Here is a 20,167-nt window from a genome sequence, read left to right on the forward strand (position 1 = left end):
AGAAGCCAGACAGACTTAAGCTGGCGAAACTTGTTGATGATTGTATATATTTATAAGAACTATGGTCCACTAATAAATCCAAAAGAAAATTTCTCATATTTAGTGTAAAGGGACCAAATATTAACAGTTACAAAGAAATTATTGTTATTTGTGTGAGTACATTCTTTCTTCATTCCTCTGAAACTTTCATATAAACCAAGGTATGAATTTATCCATGGCATTTCAAAGTAAAAATGGAGCATAACTATCTGAAAAAAAAAAAAAAAAGTTCCACCCACATTTTCTGAATATCCCCATGTAGGCCCACATTCAGCTGATTACAAAGAAAGGTAATAAAAGTCAGCCAACAAACTATTTGCAATTGCTTTCACTTCTCTCTAAAACTGTGGAGGAGGTCATTAGCAGTGCTTCTGCACCACCTGGAGTCCTACCAATTAATCAGCGACCAGCAATATGGATTTTACCACTTGTGATTGACAGCTGACCTTCTAGCCTTCAACGCCACCTCTGGACTCAAGTCATAGAAAAATTTGGAGAAGCTCACATGGTTTCTCTCAACATTTCGAAAGCATTTGATTGGATTTGGCACAGGGACCTACTCATCAAACTGGTATTCTTATTTTTTATACAACGAAACCTGTGGTGAATTCATCACTAAAAACACATATACTATCCACAGTAATGACTATTTAATTCGTAAATATTTCATCCCAAGTATCTTTAGGCATCATCAGTACAGTAGTTCAAAAAATACTAGGCATAACATACAGTTTGGGCACATGATTAAAATGGAATCTCAATATGCGTGCAATAATGTGTTATAGAAGTAAATTAAATATAACTAAAAAACATATATATATATATATATATATTTTTTTTTTTAAAATTTAATTTAATTTTTATTTTTTTTAGTTATATTTAATTTACTTCTATAACACGTTACTGCACGAATATTGAGATTCCATTTTAATCATGCGCCCAAACTGTATGTTATTCCTAGTATTGTTTGAACTATTGTACTGATAATGTCCCAAGATACTTGGGATGAAATATTTATGAATTAAATAGTCGTTACTGTGATTAGTATGTGTATTTTTAGTGATGGTATTCTTATGGTTCTGCCTTCCACCCTCTGCAACTGGATTGGCAACTTTCTCAGTGCTCACTCACTACAACTATGGCAGATTGTTGCTTCTCCTCAGATTTCCCCACCAATGCAGGCATATCCCAGGATTCTGTACTTTTATTTATGCTCTTCCTCCTGTATATGTATAAATGTCTTGCTCTCACAAACTTTCAAATCCTGTCCATAGCTTTGTAGATAACAGTACAATCCATTCCTCCTTTTCATTTGACAAACCCTGTAGTGCCCAATTGCTAGAACCCTCAAGATCCACCCATGATCAATGTCCTAACTCTCATCTCCTAGCTATATCTCAATGGGGCAAGGATAACCTTAAAGACTTCAATGCCACCTAAACTCAGTCCTTTCCAATCTTTCTCAAGAAATAGCTCATATCCCTTCCCCTAACTTTCAGTAATACCCTGATATCCAAACATGATCAGATCTCCCTTCTTGGACTAACTACACCTCCAACCTTTTCTGGCATAAATACATCTCAACTATATCTTCTGCAGCCGAAACTCTGCACTTTTCCACTCCTTTACTGCTGCTAACTTTATATAAATCCCAAATCTGCCCAACCATGGAATATAACTAACATATTTGGGGTGGTGACCAAAATCTTCTCTAAGATTGCTTGATGCTATCTAGAAGAGAGCAGTCCAATTAATTAATGATCTCTCTCCCATGCATGCTCACTTTCTACCTTGTGTCTGTTCTACAGATACTTTCACAGACAGTGCTTTGCTGAAATAGCCATTATCATTTCCCCTATTTCTTCCAAAATTATAAGAACAGGAGCTGCTGCTGCTGCTAACCAATAACCCTTTACACTCTGACCTGAAACTTACTGGACCAACTTCTCTGCTTCATCTTTTATTCCATTTACTACTTCTGTTCTTTGGAACAGCCTCCCCCCCCCTCCCCCGCTTTCCCAAAAGAATGCAATCTTCTGCTGTTCAAAAAAAAGAAAATTGATTCCTGCTATTTTCTTATATGACACAAGATACACTGCATGTCATGCAACCTTTCATGTGTGGGTCATTATATATATATATATATATGTGTGTGTGTTAAAGATGCCAAGCTATTTTAAACCTGGTTTTACTCCATTTCCCAAGTAAGCAAACAGACAAATAAGTCAAGTTTGCGTCTGCATGTATTGCAAGTCTAGGCACAAGTTAGACACAAGACTTTTTTGTGTCTAATTTGGACAGTATTTTTCTGATCTCATCCTGGAAAAAGGATATAGGGGTCTATTGTATGTTGGATGTCTGGGGGACATTTACCATTGTCAGTTCTGCATGCATTGGAAGCAAAGTGTGAAGCCAGAAGATTGGCTTTTTCTGTGAGTGATGATGCAATAGAGCCATCTGGGTATGATAAGGTCGGGAATAGTGTTGGGCAGAAGTTACGGCCAATTGCTTTGGCGAGAGACCAAAAGGATCTATTTCGGGCATCGGTATAAGCTCTAAAGGAGGATGAGATTCTTGATTTCAGCCAGACATGTGTCTATCATATCACCGGATGTGTAAGACTTGTCTCTATCATATCACCTCTTTTCCTCCTATCCACCAAACTCTGCAATCCACATTTCTTCAACCTCTCTCCATAGCCAGAATTCCAGAGTCCTAATATTGTCGTAGTCACTCATCTTTGGACCCTCTCCAATGTCTCCACATCACATTGAAAACCAGGTGACCAGTTCTGAGCAGAATAATCCAAGTGTGGTCTGACCAGTGCCTTATTATTATTATTATTATTATTGTTGTTGTTGTTCCGGGCAACTCCAAGGAGTCGACAGACTCATCGAGGGAGGCCCTAACATCATGTCAAGAACAACTATTCGACATTGACACAGTATCTATCATACCTTGCCTTGAACTCATTCACGGTCGTAGCACCCACAACAGACTCTGGAAGCTTATTCCACTCATTCACCACTCACCAAGTAAAAAACCTAGCTCTAACTCTCTTGTCAACCACGCTCTTGCCCAGCTTCCATGCATGGCTCCTAGTCCTCCCACCACCAGTCATATTTTCAAAAATATCTTCTGGATCAATCTTATAGAAACCCTTCAGTAATTTGAATGTCTCAATCATATCACCCCTCCTTCGCCTATCGTCCAATCTCTGCAACCCACAAATCTTCAACCTATTCTCATAAGGTTCATTCCACAGACCTTCTGTCATCTTGGTCACTCGTCTCTGGATCCTCTCCACTTCCTCCCCATCACGAAGAAACCCTGGTGCCCATAACTGGGCACAGTAGTCCAGATGGGGTCTTATCAAGGCTCGATACAGAGTAACAACAACTAGTTTGTCTCTGCATGTTAAAGTATTTTTCAGAAGCCAAGTGATTTGATGAGCTGATTTAGTCACTTTTGCAATGTGCCCCCTAAACTTCGATTCCCTATCCACCAACACTCCCAAATCCCTGGCCTCATCAATCTCCTGGAGTATGGTTCCACCAATGCGATATACTGCTGCTATTCTTTTCACCCCAAAGTGCATAACCTTACACTTTGCCACATTAAACTGACATCCATTTTTCCTAGCCCAGTCCTCCAAACTATCCAAATCATCCTGTAAAATTTTGACATCCTGTGCACTCACAATTGCTCTACCCAACTTTGCATCATCAGCAAACAAGTGAACACTTCCTCTCAAATCCTTTCCTATATCATTGATGAACAAATTGAAAAGCAGTGGTCCAAGAACAGAGCCCTGCGGCACACCACTAGTCACAAGCCATCTTTTAGACTCCACTCCTACATAAACCACTCTCTAGTATCTCTCCTTCAACCACTCTCCTATCCATCTCACCAACCCTATATCTATCCCCATCTGCTCCAGTTTACTGATTAGGGTTCCATGTGGTATCCTGTCAAAGGCCTTACCAAGGTCCAGTAGTATCACTGTAAACCCATTACCCCTATCCAGTTCAGCCATCACTGTGTTATAAAATGTGAGCAAGTTACTGAGGCATGATCTACCCTTCACAAAACCATGTTGTCCCCCATACAATATCCCATTTTCATCTATCCAATCCTGTATTCTTTTCTTGACTAATTTCTCTAAGACCTTGAAAATGATTCCTGATATGCTAATCGGTCGGTAATTTACAACAGCAGTCTTGGAACCACCTTTATGCAGTGGAACTATTTTCCCCTCTTTCCACCCCCTCGGGAATAACCCAGACCCGAGACTCAAATTAACAAAATAGTCAAGGGTACTGACAATTCTTTAGCTGCTTCTCATACAACACGAGCTGGTATACCATCCAATCCCACGGATGTATTGACATTGAGGTTATGCAATAGACTACTCACCTCCACTTCATTCACCACAATTCCCGTATAATCTACTGGTTTATTCGTTTCTGCAATGTCACCACCTGGATGATATATACTTGCAAAGTGCTCACTCAGTAGCTCAACTATATCAACTGATTCAGTTACCTCCCTACCATCGGCATTCTTTAAAATCATTCTGCCATGTATATTTTTCCTTTTACTTGCTACATATCTAAAAAACTGTTTAGGATTCTCTTTAGCCTGCATGGCCAATGTTCTTTCATAATCCGTTTTTGCTTTTCTTACCACACTCGTTACCCTTCTGGCCTGCGCTTTATACCGTTCATGTGCCTGCCGGTCACCTTTCTCCTTAAATTCCCTCCATAGTTGTTTCTTTTTTTGCAGCTCAAGCTTAATGGTGTTATTCATCCATTTAATCCCTACTTGATTTATTATTCGGACTCTAGGTATACAGTCAGCCATTGCTTCATGCAAACACTTCTTAACTGCCTCCCATGCACTATCAACTTCTAGTCCTTGCAGTTGTACATGCCATGGCACTGAACCAATCAAACTCCTAAGCTTGTCATACTTTCCAGCCCGATAATTCCACATGTACCATGTCTTAATTGAAAATTCCACACCTTTAGCCACCTCCCAAGTCAAGACCCTATGATCACTGTCACCGATTGGTGGCAATGTGGTCATATTTGTTACAGCCAAATCCTCAGATGTAATTATTAGGTCAAGCACTCTCTGACCCCTAGTATTTTCTATTACATGCTGTCGCAGATAGTTATCCCTTAATAACCGCATAAAATCCAATTCCTTCCTCCCGTGTGTCCTCTCCTCACTCCAGTCAATGCGACCATAGTTGAAATCTCCCATAATAATTACCCTCTTTCCACTCATTTCTTCTATTTGCTTGTGCATACTGTCACCACCATCTTTTCCATCACCTGGTCTATAGCAGCACCCAATTGTATATTTAGTTCTGCTAGCCACAATCTCACACCAAATGGCCTCAAATGTGCTCTTTTCTCTATCCTGCAATTGAACTTCTATTCTCCTTGGCTGTAGCTCATCAGCTATCATCAACAATACTCCTCCCCCCATTTTATTCTCCCTGTCATTCCTGAACACACTATACCCATCACATTCAATCCCACTAGCTATATCATCTACAGTCAGCCATGATTCACTAATACCAATAACCTGTGGTCTGGAAGTGCCAACCATGGCCAAACACTCTTCCTTCTTGTTCCTAATACTCCTAACATTAGTGTACATGAATTTAAGACCCCCATTAGCCCAACCCTACCTTGATGCCTTATATTAACTATCCCACTCTGATTTGTTGTCCTTATTCACTCGGGCATGTTATATTCATTCATACATTCAACTGCCTCCCTAAGGTCTGTATATCTACCCCCCCTTAATAAATCTAGTTTCCCTGAATTTGCACATCCATTACATTCAGCAACACTTTCTCAAGTCTCCTTACACCATAACAATTCAAATGCAAGCCATCCTCTTATATAGATCCTTTCGCCCATCGAACTCACTCCACAAATTCCACACCACTCGTCATACATACCCATGCATAAAGTCATTTGCAATTATGGCCCTCCTTTTAAACATTTCACTGTCATACCGTGGCAAAAGACTAATCATTCTAACTCTCTCACTCTTTTCTTTTGGTACCTCAAACAATTCATTCAGGTCTTCTATCATTTCCATTTTATCTCCTTTCAAATCATTCGTACCTGCCACAACAATCATTTCTTTCACCCTTTCCTTTTGCTCTCTAATAGACTCAGTTACATCCTTTATGGTCGCACCAGGTTGGTACGATTTTGTCAAATCCTCTACTAACACACCTCGTACTAACGAGTCTCCATACAGCACTCTATCCTTCATTTTGTTCAGTTTCACACTCATACGCCTATTTTTTCTGTTATACTTTTTATTATTGGTTGGTTCATTCAGTCGACTTTTGCTCATATGCTCTAGCTGCTGTTTTGCCCTTTGTATCGCACCATTCACTAATTGCATCTATCTCATCTTTTTTATTCTCTGTAAAACCATTAATACTATCATTCACACTTTCACAATTTTCTGGTACTACCTCACCGTTTCTTGTCATATCCCTATTTTCTTCATTCTGAAGTTTGACAAAAATATCACACTCACGATCCGAAATACACTTCAATTCCTCATTCTCCCTACATTTTCTACACACACATTCACTCCTTTATTATCATCTAACCACACTCTGACTGCACTCCGCAAAGCGTACATTTCGCAGATAGTACACTGAATCATCTCCTTTACATTACCGTTCTTGAAAGAAGATGGCGAACCATCATTACTGGCCGCCATTTTCCTTTGTACTGGAGCCATACTTACTAGTAACGTATTTTATCAAATTATAAATTATAAACACCAAAAACACACAAACAGATGCACTAAGATACGCAAGGCAAACAAAACTACGCAATATTAAAGTAAATTTATCAATGATAACTGAAAATAATGCTTATCTTATCTGGAGCTTTCACGAACACTACACACTACGAATCCCTCTAGTGGTGACTTCCCGACATAGATTATGTTATAAAACACTTTAGTACACTAATTACACTAATAAAACTACAATAATATACTAAAATTACACAATTAAATCTAACAAAATATTAATAAATCAACAAAATTCACAAATCTTTCAACAGCTCTCAGCCAGTACATCCTTTCACCAGCTAGCCTCAACAACAGTCCTCAATACAGTGGCACAACCACTTCCGTATCTTGCATGTTAGAGTACTTCTTATCACAGTAGCACTACGATGTGCAGCCTTTGCAACAATAGCAATATGCCCTCTAAACTTCAGTCTGCTGTCAACCATTACTCCCAAATCTCTAATTTCATCCACTTCCTGCAGTATGGCACCATCGACTCCAAAATGCAACTCCTTGCACTTATTGATATTAAAACTGCAACCCCACTCCTTTGTCCAAGTAAAAAGTCTATTCAAATCTTCCTAAAGGGAATTAACATCAACACTGCTACTTATAAATCTTCCCAACTTGGCATCATCAGCAAACAACTGAAGATCCCAGTCAGTCCACATGATATATATATCGTTTACAAACAAGTTAAACAGCAGGGGCCCAAGAATAGAGCTCTGGGGCATGCCACTGGTCACCCTCCTTTTATGAGACACTGCTCCATCATACACAACCTGCTGATATTGTTCAGGGAGCCAAACTCTGATCCATCTAACCAGTATACTCTCTAATCCCATCCTCTGCATCTTGTACACCAACTTATGTGCTAATCTAGAGCTTATCCTGTCATAAATTATGTTTTTATATTTTCCTATTCTATAAACATTGTATACTGTACTAGTAGATTGTCAGTTTTGTCATCATTGTCAGTTACCTGATATGCACCTTCAAGGGTATACAAGATATTATGGCAGTACAACATGATTAAGTTTATATTATTGCTAATCTCCTGTCAACAATTTATCCCAATTTAGTCTCTCACTTCTCAGCACTCCAACCTTGTCACTCAGTCATCTAGGGCACTTCTGACTGCATCAGTTCCACCCTAGATCTTGGTTGCTTTGCATCTTTTTCCTGTCATCAAACACCTGTTTTGTTAATCTTTTCTCTCCCGATCTAATTAAGCAGCCAGTCTGGTTGGCCAAGTAGTTAGCATATCTGCTCTCCATACAAGAGGCTGTGAGTTTGAATACTACCATAGGTATGGATGTTTGTGATTATGCTACTAACTCTTTGTGGAAAGGGAATGTGCAACCCTACTTCCAAACCCTATGATGTATGGGAGTGACCATACAGTGTCCAGAGCCAAATGTGAATGACTAACTAGTTAAGTAATAATACCACCTTAAGAAATGGGATAAAAGTACTATGCTGTACATAGAAGAGGACTACACCTCCCGCTCAATAAAAGAAGCTGCAGAAGTAATTCGTTCATGAGGTAGCCTAAACAGAAACCCAAGGGATGATCCTTGGTGACATCTGGAAATCACTTATAAGATCACTTAGCACATCAGAGTTCAACTTCAGCAATTATAGGACGCACCTGCTGAACAATGACTGACCAACTGCTAACATACACGCTCCACGCATTTGTGTAACGGGTCATATGAATTTGATGTATTTTTCATCCATTCGGTTATGTATTAGTTGCAATTTAAGCTTTTTTGTTCTTTAAGCTGTTTTGTATAGAGTTATCTTGCTCAGACGAAGCCACCAGTCAGGTGGCGAAACTATTAGGCTAACATTATGTATCAAAAATTTCCAATGCCACCTTAGATTAGTTTTACTCACACATTTTTGAATTCTAACATTGTTCTTCACATCAAACATTCAATTTAAGTGGCCATACCACCTTAGATTAACTCTGCTTACACATTCTTGAATGCTAACAATGTCAAGTTCCTTTTTAACATCCTCATTTTTAATATGATTCTGCCATTGATGCCATCTGTTCACTTCCCTAATTTTTCTCAGAACCCTCATATCTGTTGTCTCTAGTCTTTGAACAAGTGCTTTATTTCTAACCCAACTCTCAGATTTGTAACTTAAAACTGGTTTGAATACGGTCTTGTATACTTCTAGTTTGGTGTTTTGGCTAATTTCTCTCTTATTCCATATAAATTTATTCAGCTGGCTACCCACCATACCAGCTTTAGCTGAAGTACTTTACTTGTTCTATAGGCTCTCCATTCAGAATGCAGTTGATGTGTTCAATGTTTCTGCCTATTTGCATAGTTTTGGTCTTTTTATTGCAGATTTTCATGCCAAATTTGTTACAGCTGTTTTTTAGTTAGAGAATCCTGAAGATTTCCACTAGATGTATTTAGAAGTACATCATCTGCATAAAACAAAGTTTGACATCTCCAATTGTAATATCAGGCCTAATGCTAATTTCATGATGTATCCATATAGATGATGAATAAAAGTGGAGATAATGTGCATCCTTGTCTGACACCCCTGATTTTACATCAGACCATCTTGTTGTATTTCCTTCAATTCTAACTGTTGACTTGCAACTTAAATATAGACTATGTATTGCTCTGTATAATGTTTCATTTACTTCATATAATTGTAGTGTTTTGAAAAAGCTTTTCTCTTAGTTATTAGTATGCAATTATGTGATGAAATTTATAGTTAGAGAGTGGCTTCTAATATTTCTTCAGTTTTTGAATTTATATTTGATTTTCTTTGAAATTAAAGCCAGCTGCCAGCCTGACTGGTTAACATACCTGCGCTTCAACAAGCTGCAGGTTTAAATTCTGCTGCGTGCTTGTGTTCAGGTAAGGAATGAATTTCATCATCTTGTGTGAGACCACTGTCCTCTTTATTGGAAGCCTGAAGTGGACTGACAAAGAAATATACCAAATGACTCTAAAGAAATATACCAAAAATACTAAAATTAAAAAAAAAAACACAAACCTTTAGTCCACCCATTATACTATAGGTTTACCATACTTTCATACCAGTAACTTATTTTTAGATTATATTTTACTTGATTTCATTTCAGTATAAAGGAATAACACAACTTTGCTGATATATTATTATTGCTCTGATTCAGCAAAGAATGGTTTTCAGTTGTCCATGCAACAAGCACACACACACACCTTTCTTAGAGATTATCTATTTGTAATAGTATCAAATAGTGAAGCTTTGTTGTAAGCAGGAAAATGCCTAAGCCAAGCACTTACTATTGCATAATCAAAAAACTTTGTTTTTTTTCAAAAATTAATCTATCTTTGGTGTTTTAGATTCACATTTAATACAAATCTTACATTCAGTATCTTCTAAGCAACACGTTTATTGTCATATATTTTTATGGTTAAATGTACAGGCAGGCCCATAAATCACGAAAGGGTTTAAAATGTGAATAACTTTTTTGATTATTAATTTTTTCAGGTATCCCCAAGGAACATTTGGTAAATTAATTATGGGAAAGTTTATAACTCAATAATGAATGAAAATTGAGCAATTTTATTTTTAAAATCATTTTGAGTTATAAACTTTCCCATAATCCCCAAGGAACATTTGGTAAATTAATTATGGGAAAGTTTATAACTCAACAATGAATGAAAATCGAGCAATTTTATTTTTAAAATCATTTTGCAAAGATCTGCAATTAATTGGCCTTCATGTTGTTCTCCAGATCTGAGAATTCCCAACTTCTTCCTTTGGGGTTACCTAAAGGAAAAGGTGTATGTGAACAAGTCCTAGAACAATCCAACAGCCGAAGGAGAACATTTGTGCAGAAATTAGGATGCTGCAACCAAAAACGTTAACAGATGTTATGGAACATGCTGTAGAAAGGGCTGAAGCCAAAAATGGAAGGCATTTACACAATGTGGTTTTTCATAACTACTAATAATAAAAAATAAAAAAACTCCAGGTTCTGTATTTCATTATAACAAAAAATAAAATAATATAAATAAAACAGTCATTAAATACTTAAATCCCTTCATGACTTATGGGCCACCATAAATGATTCAAGTATTAAAACATGGAGCTGCAAAATCCTAGTATTTTACGAATGCCTGGGTTGAAAATGATTCAAACCTTCATCTCTGTCAATGGTGGAACTTATCCCTAACTGAGCAATATAGTCATCCTGTGCATGCATTTAAACACACAGTTGTTCATACATTTATAAGTTAATTAGGAGTTTAACCATATCTCTAAACATATTTATATTAAGATATAAAATTGAATATCTGTATATGCATACAGATTTCAATTAAAAAAAAAATTTTTAATAAAAGATATGAGATTGATACATGTGTATACGTCCCCTCCTTGTGAATCCTAACCAGGAAAGGTTGTAAACCTACAATACATAAGTATATTGTGGACGGATATAAATTAAAGATAAGAAATTATATTCTTCACATCATGGATGAGCTAATTTTTTTTTAATTATACATTCATAATGCATCATTAAATATGCATTAATAATTTCCTATTAATTTTCTTCAAATTAATCTGTTGCTTATCAAGTCTACAATATGTACATCTAACCTTTTGATCTTCTAAAGGTATTTTTAACCGTAATCAGTCCATCTAGATTTTACATATCCTGTGTCTTTTTCCTGCTTTTCTGACACCAAACACCAGTTCTGCTCTCCTTTCCATTCCATTTAAGTGACCATATCATCTTAGATTAGCTCTGGTCAGACATTTTTGAATGCTAACATTGTCAAGTTAATACCTTCATTTTTCATGCAATTCTTCTATTGATGGCACATGTTCATCCTCTGAATGTTTTTCATAATTTACTCTCGTATTTGTAATCTTTAGTCTTCACTAAGCTGTTTCATTCCTGATCCAACTCTTCAATGCATCAGATAAAATTATTTAAACTGTGTCTACTGACAGTTTAATGTTTTGGCTGATTTTTTTCCTTAATCCATATAAAATATATATTCATATTTTATTTGGATCTCCACATACATACGTTGGTTTGTTCTAAATTATTTAGAATAAACAGAACAGAATTATTTCGAAATTTAATTTGCCCACCCTCACTAAATTATACCTAAACAGCTGAAGTAATTTACATAATTTACTCCTTTTATAGATTCTCTGCTGAGAATGCAGTTTTCCTGCCTGTATTAATTTTTTTTTATTGCCGATTTTCATACCAAACTTTTTATAGTAGTTGTTTAGTTAAAGAGCATTGAAGTTGCAAGGCTAACTAAATTTATGGGTTTCCACGGAGGAGCAGAGCACACAAGCCGAACATCACAACAATGAATAAGGCGGCTCATCTAGCCTGGTGCAAAGACCGTGTGAACTGGACAACCGACAGTGGAAAATGGTACTCTGGAGAGATGAATCAAGGTTCACCTGCTTCCGGTCTGATGGCAGGGTGTAGGTAGCCTGGCGAACACTTGTTACCACAGTGTGTTCTACCACAGTAAAGTTTGGTGGTGGAGGAGTAATGGTATGGGATGCATTCAGCTGGTTTGGAGTGGGACCACTGGTCGTTGTCCGTGGTACCTTGATATTCTGGATAATCAGGTGCTGCCTACACTGTGAAGTGTTTATGTAACAGACCCGTGTTACTATCAAGACAATGCTCCATGCCACAAAGATGCAGCTGTTCTGGAATGGCATGAAGAGATGGCTGTTAAACTACTGCCCTGCACAGAGTCCTGACCTCAATCCCATCGAACACCTGTGGGACAAATTGGAGCAGCGATTGAAGTCTAGAGCTACATATCCTTGATCTGTCGCTGAATTCAGTGCTGCTTTGATGGAGGAATGGAGACAAATTCCACCTGATGTCTGCTCCACATTGGTGGAAAGCCTCCCTCAAAGGGAGCAGGAGGTGATCAAAGCCAAAGGTGGACATATCCAATATTAGGGTTCACCTGCTGGTAATTGCTAAAGTGTCCAGACAATTATTGGTAGATAGTGTATATTGCTCTGTGTATCATTCCATTAACACCATATAACTATATGATTTTGAACAGCTTTTCTTTTAGCACCTTCCCATATGTGTTTTCCAGATCTACAAAGCAGAAATCTGATCCCCGACAACTTCTGTTTGGCCTGAACCCAGCTTATTCTTTCCCAAATTTCTCTTCACAACTATCTTAACCTCTTTTCAAGTATGCTTGTATAAATCTTACTTAGAGCACTTAGCAAATAAATTTGGTTTTATTTCTCTCTTTTACAGATGGATACAGCAGTAGCTCTACTCTAACCATTCAGAATTCAATCTTCTGACCAGGCATCTTTTTTTTTTTTTTTAGCCACCATTTCCCTTTTTCAGATATCCTGTTTTACCTCAAGTATTAATATGTACTCCTGACTGCATTCTTTTGAATATTTTCTACCACTATTGTCACTACCTGTTTCATTTAATAATTTTTCAAAGCAATTTCTCCAGATATCTAGAATAGTTGTTATATCACACTGATTCCTTTTCTTCTTTCTTCCATTTCTAAGCTTTTCAATAGCTCTCAGAGCTTTGTAATCTTCATATTTATGTTCTGTTTTCTTATCTTATCATTAATTTTTTACTTTTATACACAACTTTCTTACGATTTTCTCTGTATTCTCTCAGGACACTTGCCTGGAGCTTTAAATATAAATTTTTCCTTTCATAGACTGCCTATAAATTTCAAACACATGTTATCCTACCTGAATCAGTGTTTTCTTAACATTTTTATTATTTATTTTTATACATGATCTGGAAACCCTTGCTATAGATTACACTTTTTCAAGTCCCTGCTGGCCTCGACAAACAAATGCAATGGTCTCACCAGGCAATAAAATTCACCTATCTCCTAAAAACATTTACAAACATCCATGTCCATGGTGAAATTTGAACCTGCTGCCTGGGGTTTTTACACTATGCATTTTACACTAAACAGGCTGGTAGTATGTTATTTTTTGTTACAGTTTAAATTAGTTGCTAAATTATGTAACAGTTTCCTCCCGGTTCATAAACTGTTTGATCCTCACTAAACATGCCCATCAAAAGCTTATTACTTCCTTTCCTTGTAGATTAGGAAAAGGTTACTAATCATTAATTAAAGTGCTTAAAGTGAAATTAGATTACTAACCAGAACTTAGTTCATTCATAATTAGCAACAGAACAGCTGTCAATAACATGCATGATGAAAAATAAATACATATGCTCAGATCCTTGTAGAAACTTTGGTGTGGTACAACAGAAAAATTAAGAGTATATAAAAGTAAGAAAAAAAAAAATATATATATATATCTTCTCCAATCTACATGTTAGGCCTACTGGTCTGTTACAGAGCAATCTTAAGCCCTTCTAAGTTGTGCCCGTCCCAAGGATAAGGTGACTAGCCCAATGCCTCCCAGTATATTCTATGGCTGTAGCTGTGTGTGTTCGCAGAGCCGGTTTACCTGCTTGCAGGAGGTTTATCTCCCCAGATAAAACCTTGCTGTCCATCCCCAAGACCGACTAACTTGGCTATGTTTGAGAAAGATCCTTAAGCTCCTCACATTGGCGAGGGGAATCGAATCCAGGACACTCCTTTCCCAGGGATATGGTTGCAAAGTGCATAGCCACTAGGCTAACCGTGCAAACATCTATAGTAGGCTTTGGCTAATGTGAACTTTATGGACTAAAGAAATAGTGTTATATTAAAGGTTTGCTATGGTCAATTTCCTTTACCATAGTACTGATGTTATTGCTTTGGCTAGATTTCTCAAAAGTAAGCAAAGCTACTTTGATAGTGGTGACTACAGTGATAGTCCACTATGCACATATCTAAAACCACAACAGAAACCAATGTTTTTTTTTTTTTGTTTGTTTGTTTTGTTTGTTTTCTTAAAAAAAAAAGTATATGATGAAGTTACATCATTTAATTATTTATTCCCATTTCTGAGAAAAATATTACTGGTGTGGAATTATCCCTCCCTATCTTTTTTATTTACAAAATAAGTTTCATTAGATTTCTTTTAACTTTTGAGATTTCATAAAAAAAGTCTAAATTAATCCCCCCCCCCCCCCACACACACACAGGTGGCATTGCAAAATTAAATATACCAGATCTGGTTGGTTTTCACTTCATATCCTGCATTAAAAAATCCCAATCAATATTAGGTCTTAGATTCTATTCTATTTCCTCAGCCATACAGCTGGTGGGGTTAGCTAGCTATATGCTACCATACTAGGGAAATGATTATGAGCAAGGTGGTTTCCCATTGCCTTCCTTGCTGTACTGTATCCTATGACTGTAGCCTGTTGTGTTCACAGGGCCGGTTTGCCTGCTTGTGGGATGAACCCCCTCCAGATAAACTGGTGGAAAAAACCCTGCTGTCCACACCCAAGACTGGCTAACTTGGCTATGGCTGAGGAAGATCCTTAAGCTCTTCACATCGTCGACGGGAATCAAACCTAGGACACTCCTTCCCCAGGCATATGGTTGCGAAGCACATAGTCACGAGGCTAACCATGCAGACTGTCTTAGATATCAATGTTAAAATTTTGACAATTTATTTGCATTGATATTTAGATATCCCCATCCCTCACTGCAATGAACTCCTCAAGGACCAAAAGATTAGTCTTTCTGAATTTTCATTCTAGCTTTGTTACTATGTGACTTCTACTAAGAGTTTTTACAAGTTTGTTACTATGAAAGTTGACTGTCTTTTGCTTCCAACATGCAGAAGATACCCATTTCAGAAACAAGAGTTAAAATTTCTTACTAGCTAACATATATCATTACACTTATTGCATGTTATACAAACTGTTGCATTTTTTTTTGTAATACACATTTTATGCTTAACAAGCAAGGGAAAATATTAAGGAAAAAAAACTATTTATTTAGCATATGGATAAAAATACAAGACTGATGAGCAAAAACTATAAACAGATTGGAAGTTCAGTTAACTAATTGATAGCACTATTCGATAGTGCAAGTTCCTCAGGGAAGGAGTGTGTGGAGCATTTGTTCCACAAATGCTCCATGGTGAATAGTCTGTGCAGTGCCACACATGCAAAAAGATGACTGAAATTCCCTGCAAATGTAATAAGTAAGCATAGCAGCCTGGTCCAATCCTAAATCTCTTTAGCTGGCTTTAGAGATATCAAACTAGATGGAATCATCCTGGAAGTTTGACAGTTGAATCTGTGATCAAGTACTTTGTATTTTATTTCAGTCTTCTCCACCAGTCCTAGGGACCATCATCTGGCATTTCCACAAGCCAGATGGAAGATCTGAAGGTCATCAAGCTGCGAGGGGGGGGGGGGGGACAGTCAATGTTATTTTTGATTTTTATTTCTTTCTCTTTCTTTGATGGTAGCTTCTCTTCTGAAGCATGGAAAAGGAGTAATCTTAAAGTGCCAAAGGGAGTTATTATTATGTTGAGCTGTTTCGTTCACGTGGCACCAGGACTGCTATGGATCAAAAAAATTACAACCCCAAGTTGTGCCTATGAACTTATGTGAGCAGGCATATATCTTTAACTTAGTTTTTTCCAAATGCTGTCATGTACAAGGCGGCAGGCAGAGGAATTCTTATAAACACCTAGAACAAAAATGATACTAAAGCAACTGATATAACCACAAAAAAAAAAAAAAACGGTTAAACCTTTTAACCCCCATGTTTCATCAAATTGTAATAATTTGTTCTTTTCTTTTTCTTAAAGGATATATAAGAAAAAATTAATTTTCATTCTGGGTGTTTATCAGCACTTTCCAGACCTCCCTTGTAGGTGAGGCAGCAATCAAGTAGTAAGGATTGCTTTCATGGATTAGGATCCTGTTGCAGAGGTTTATTTTTAGTTTTCTGTGGATCCTGTGGTAATTTAGGTTTAAAGCTGAAACAACAGTTTTGCTGGGGTTTAGGGGATATTCCCCAGATTTCAAAGCAGTTTTGCAGTGTGATCAGATCTTTTCTCAATGTTTCCTTGAGGCTTTGGAAGGTACTGTCTTGGATAGCAATTGCCATCAGTGTAGATAAACCTTTGCCCTGCTGTTGGAGAGCTGTCACTTACATAAATTTTGAATAGAGCCAAGACAAGAACAGATCCCTGTGGCAGTTTCTACTTTTTGTGAATTCAGATGAACACTTATTTTTACTGGAAAGGATTTGTTCTTGTTTTAAAGTTTTATGACAAGTTATTAGGTTGGCTGTTTTATATAGTAAAAGCTTTCTTCCATGTAGTATCAATAATTGTTTTAGGTCTAAAATTGCTAAACCATTTCAGAAACCTGTTTTTAAACCCTTTTGTATCCACCTTCTGTTTGGATTGTGAGGATCAGGACCTGGTAGCAGCAGCTTGTTCATTAGGTAAGATGACTTCTATTTTTGGAGAAATCCTAGAGAGAGAGAGAATAATCCTTTCAAAAGTTTATAAGGAGTGCAGAGCAATGCTATAGGAGTAGGACAACTAATAACAATACTAAAGCTTGTCATAAGTTGACTTGTTGGGTTTTGGCAAGGCTATTATCTTTGATTCATTCATGCCAAATTTTTGGAGTTGTTCATTTATTATTGAGGAAGAGAAATTAGATAGCTAGCATTTTGCCTCTTGAACCAAGGACCAATTGAGAGACAATTAAGTCCTTGGTTCAAGGACTTAATTGGAAAACTAGTAACTAGTATTTGTAGTCCTTTCCCCCCCCCCCTCAAAAAAAAAACTCGACTTGAATGAGTCATAATTGATGTTAATCCAACACCTTATCTAAACCTAGATCTTTTTATTAAAGGTTTGTTAGCTTATTATTTAATAAAAAATGAATTGTGAATACTTATATCTACTGCGATGAGGAAGTCAATATTGCAGTTTGTTTCTTGGTATTATGCTGAAATAATTTAAACAAATTGAAATACAAACACATTTATTATGATTCTTTTTCTGTTTTTATTACAGGCTTTACCACCTGTTGCTTTACAGCATTTTTGTTTTTTTTTCGCCATTCAACCCATGCTGCAACATCAGGTTGACTAAGGTCTCCTTTTTGCTCAAGTTGTTGATAGTAAGCTTCTCTAAGTACTCTGAAAGCTTGTAGATTTGCATATGGAAGTTGAGTTACAGGATCAAAATAACGAGCTGGGAAACGAGTAACAGGACAAACATTTCTTGGAATAGGCTTTGGCTTATGATTTCGAAAATATTCCTTAAGGATCCTTTCATCAGTAAAAGTTATGAAGTTTCTGGAACAGCGCTGGGTATGCTCTTCTTTAATAATGCTAATAATAATAATAAAATGTTAGTTCTTAAGTATACATTCATTACCATACAAACCACTACAAGACCGGAAAAAAAAAAAAAAAAAAAAAAAAAACGCACACACAGTGCTACAGAAATACAACTTAAATTTGCTAGCCACAAAAAAAAAATTTTTTTTTTACTTGCCTGAAGTATTACAAGTGATTAAAAAAAAAAAAAAAAAATGTTGCCAAAACAAAATATATTCTTTAATTCTCACTATACATTACAAGTAATTATACAGAAATTCTTTGTGAGTTTAAAATGTATGGCACAATTCAGTTTGTATTTTCTTTCATTTACTGTTCATAACGAAGGGTGAATTTATATAAACTATCCATAAACAATAATTTAATAGGAAAGACAAATAATAAAATTCAAGAAAGTAGGTAGCACTCAATGCAGAACCAGACTCACTTTTCACAATGCAATCTGGTCTTTGATTCATCTTTGTAAAATAGCTGTATTGCTTAAATAACAGTATTAAAAAGCGTTTTTGTTATGGAAAATTTAATTACACTAAGCTAACTCATGTTGGAAGCTGTGAAAATAAGCTTAAGACAATACTATATTACAATTGCATACCTCCTACTTAAGGGATAAAGGTGTTGGAAGAATAAGATGTATAGCTATACTACAGTATTTAATTAGATTGTGCCAATTTTAATTTTGTTTATAATTACTGGTTTATTTTGTTAATGAAATTATTATATGCTGAGAAGAGTACATTTTAAAAAAAAAATTAATAGATTGTCTATTACATTATGTCGTGCATATTGTAATATACGTGTACTTAATATTGAACTAAATGAACGCATTGATTTGATTATTGGAAATTTTAACTGCAATTTAATTTAAAGGTATTCATAAAACGAAAAACTTAATTGTTTTGCAATGAAAAATTTACGTTTTCTTGCAGACTTCCAGTGTGAGAGATTTATTTTCAAGTAAAGCATCTTAGCTATGACATGTAATGGCAGAAGTGTGATATATAGTAGAGCATGTGTGGAGAGAAATGAGGGGATATTTATAGTCTTTCATACAGAAAGAAAAATATTTAAAAATTCTAAATCGTTATATGACGACAGAACAACTGCTGAAGGAAGAAGAAGATACAGCATGTTGAGTTTTTAATTAGTAGGAAAAAACGAATAGTCTTTTATACAAAAAGAAAAATAAAGTGAAGATGATTGGTTTATGTTATACCATTTAGAGAAAAGATCATTTTGTAAAACCAGCCAACTAAAATAGCGACTGTTTTATGATTCTTTAAAAGGGAAGCTGCAGTTTTCAAATTAAGGATTTCGGATCCAGAAGTTTTATATCCTCTCTGTAAATAAAGCGTCTTTAATAAATTTGTTGACAGCCACCCCGTGATCAAATAACTTCACAGTGAATGAGATGTTTTAAAATGAAAAAAAGTGTAAATCATGTGAAAAAAAAAAAAATTTTGAATCTATTTAGAATGAGGCTGAAAATTCACTCGCCTGTGGCAAGTGGATTTCTAGAGCCCTATATATATATACAGGGTGGTTCAAAATCCACGTACAAACTTTGAAGGGAGGTAGAGAACATCAAAATCAACCATATTCACATAGGAAAGCATAACCAGAAACGCCACTGAAAGGTACTAACAGGACACAAAGATACAGAAATAACACAAGGCAGTAAGTAGTGTAAAAAACTTTATTAACTAAACAGTTCAATAGTAGTTGGATACATAATATGGTTTCACATAAGGTGCTCAAAGTTACGACCATTAGCAGTGATGCATTGATTGCCATACATTTTCGAAAATATCTGGAGTTTCCCTAGATATTAGCAGCGACAATGGCAATTCTTGCCACGAGGTCCATGTCAGAGGCAACAGGTGTTTTGTACACCATGGCTTTAAGGGTCCCCCCACAGAAAGAAATCAATGCTCAATAAATCAGGTGAGCGTGGGGTCATGCAACGGGTTCACCATGCCCAATCCATCGAGCCCCGA

At 36.4% G+C, this 20,167-nt stretch overlaps 1 protein-coding gene across 1 annotated transcript in view; it reads right to left on the reverse strand.

The window, feature by feature from the left end:
• Positions 1 to 17,792: 17,792 nt before the first annotated feature.
• Positions 17,793 to 20,167, reverse strand: part of YL-1 (Vacuolar protein sorting-associated protein YL-1) — a 71,449-nt gene continuing 69,074 nt past the window's right edge. The window contains exon 7 of the mRNA XM_090408302.1: positions 17,793 to 18,161. Coding sequence (XP_090264428.1) covers positions 17,813 to 18,161 — 349 coding nt within the window. The 3' untranslated portion in view covers positions 17,793 to 17,812. The remainder of the gene's footprint in view (positions 18,162 to 20,167) is intronic.

This window comes from Typopeltis vanoorti, chromosome 18 (assembly GCF_054136105.1).
Source record: "Typopeltis vanoorti isolate ZY-2024b chromosome 18, IOZ_Tvanoo_1.0, whole genome shotgun sequence".
NCBI lineage: Eukaryota > Metazoa > Arthropoda > Arachnida > Uropygi > Thelyphonidae > Typopeltis > Typopeltis vanoorti.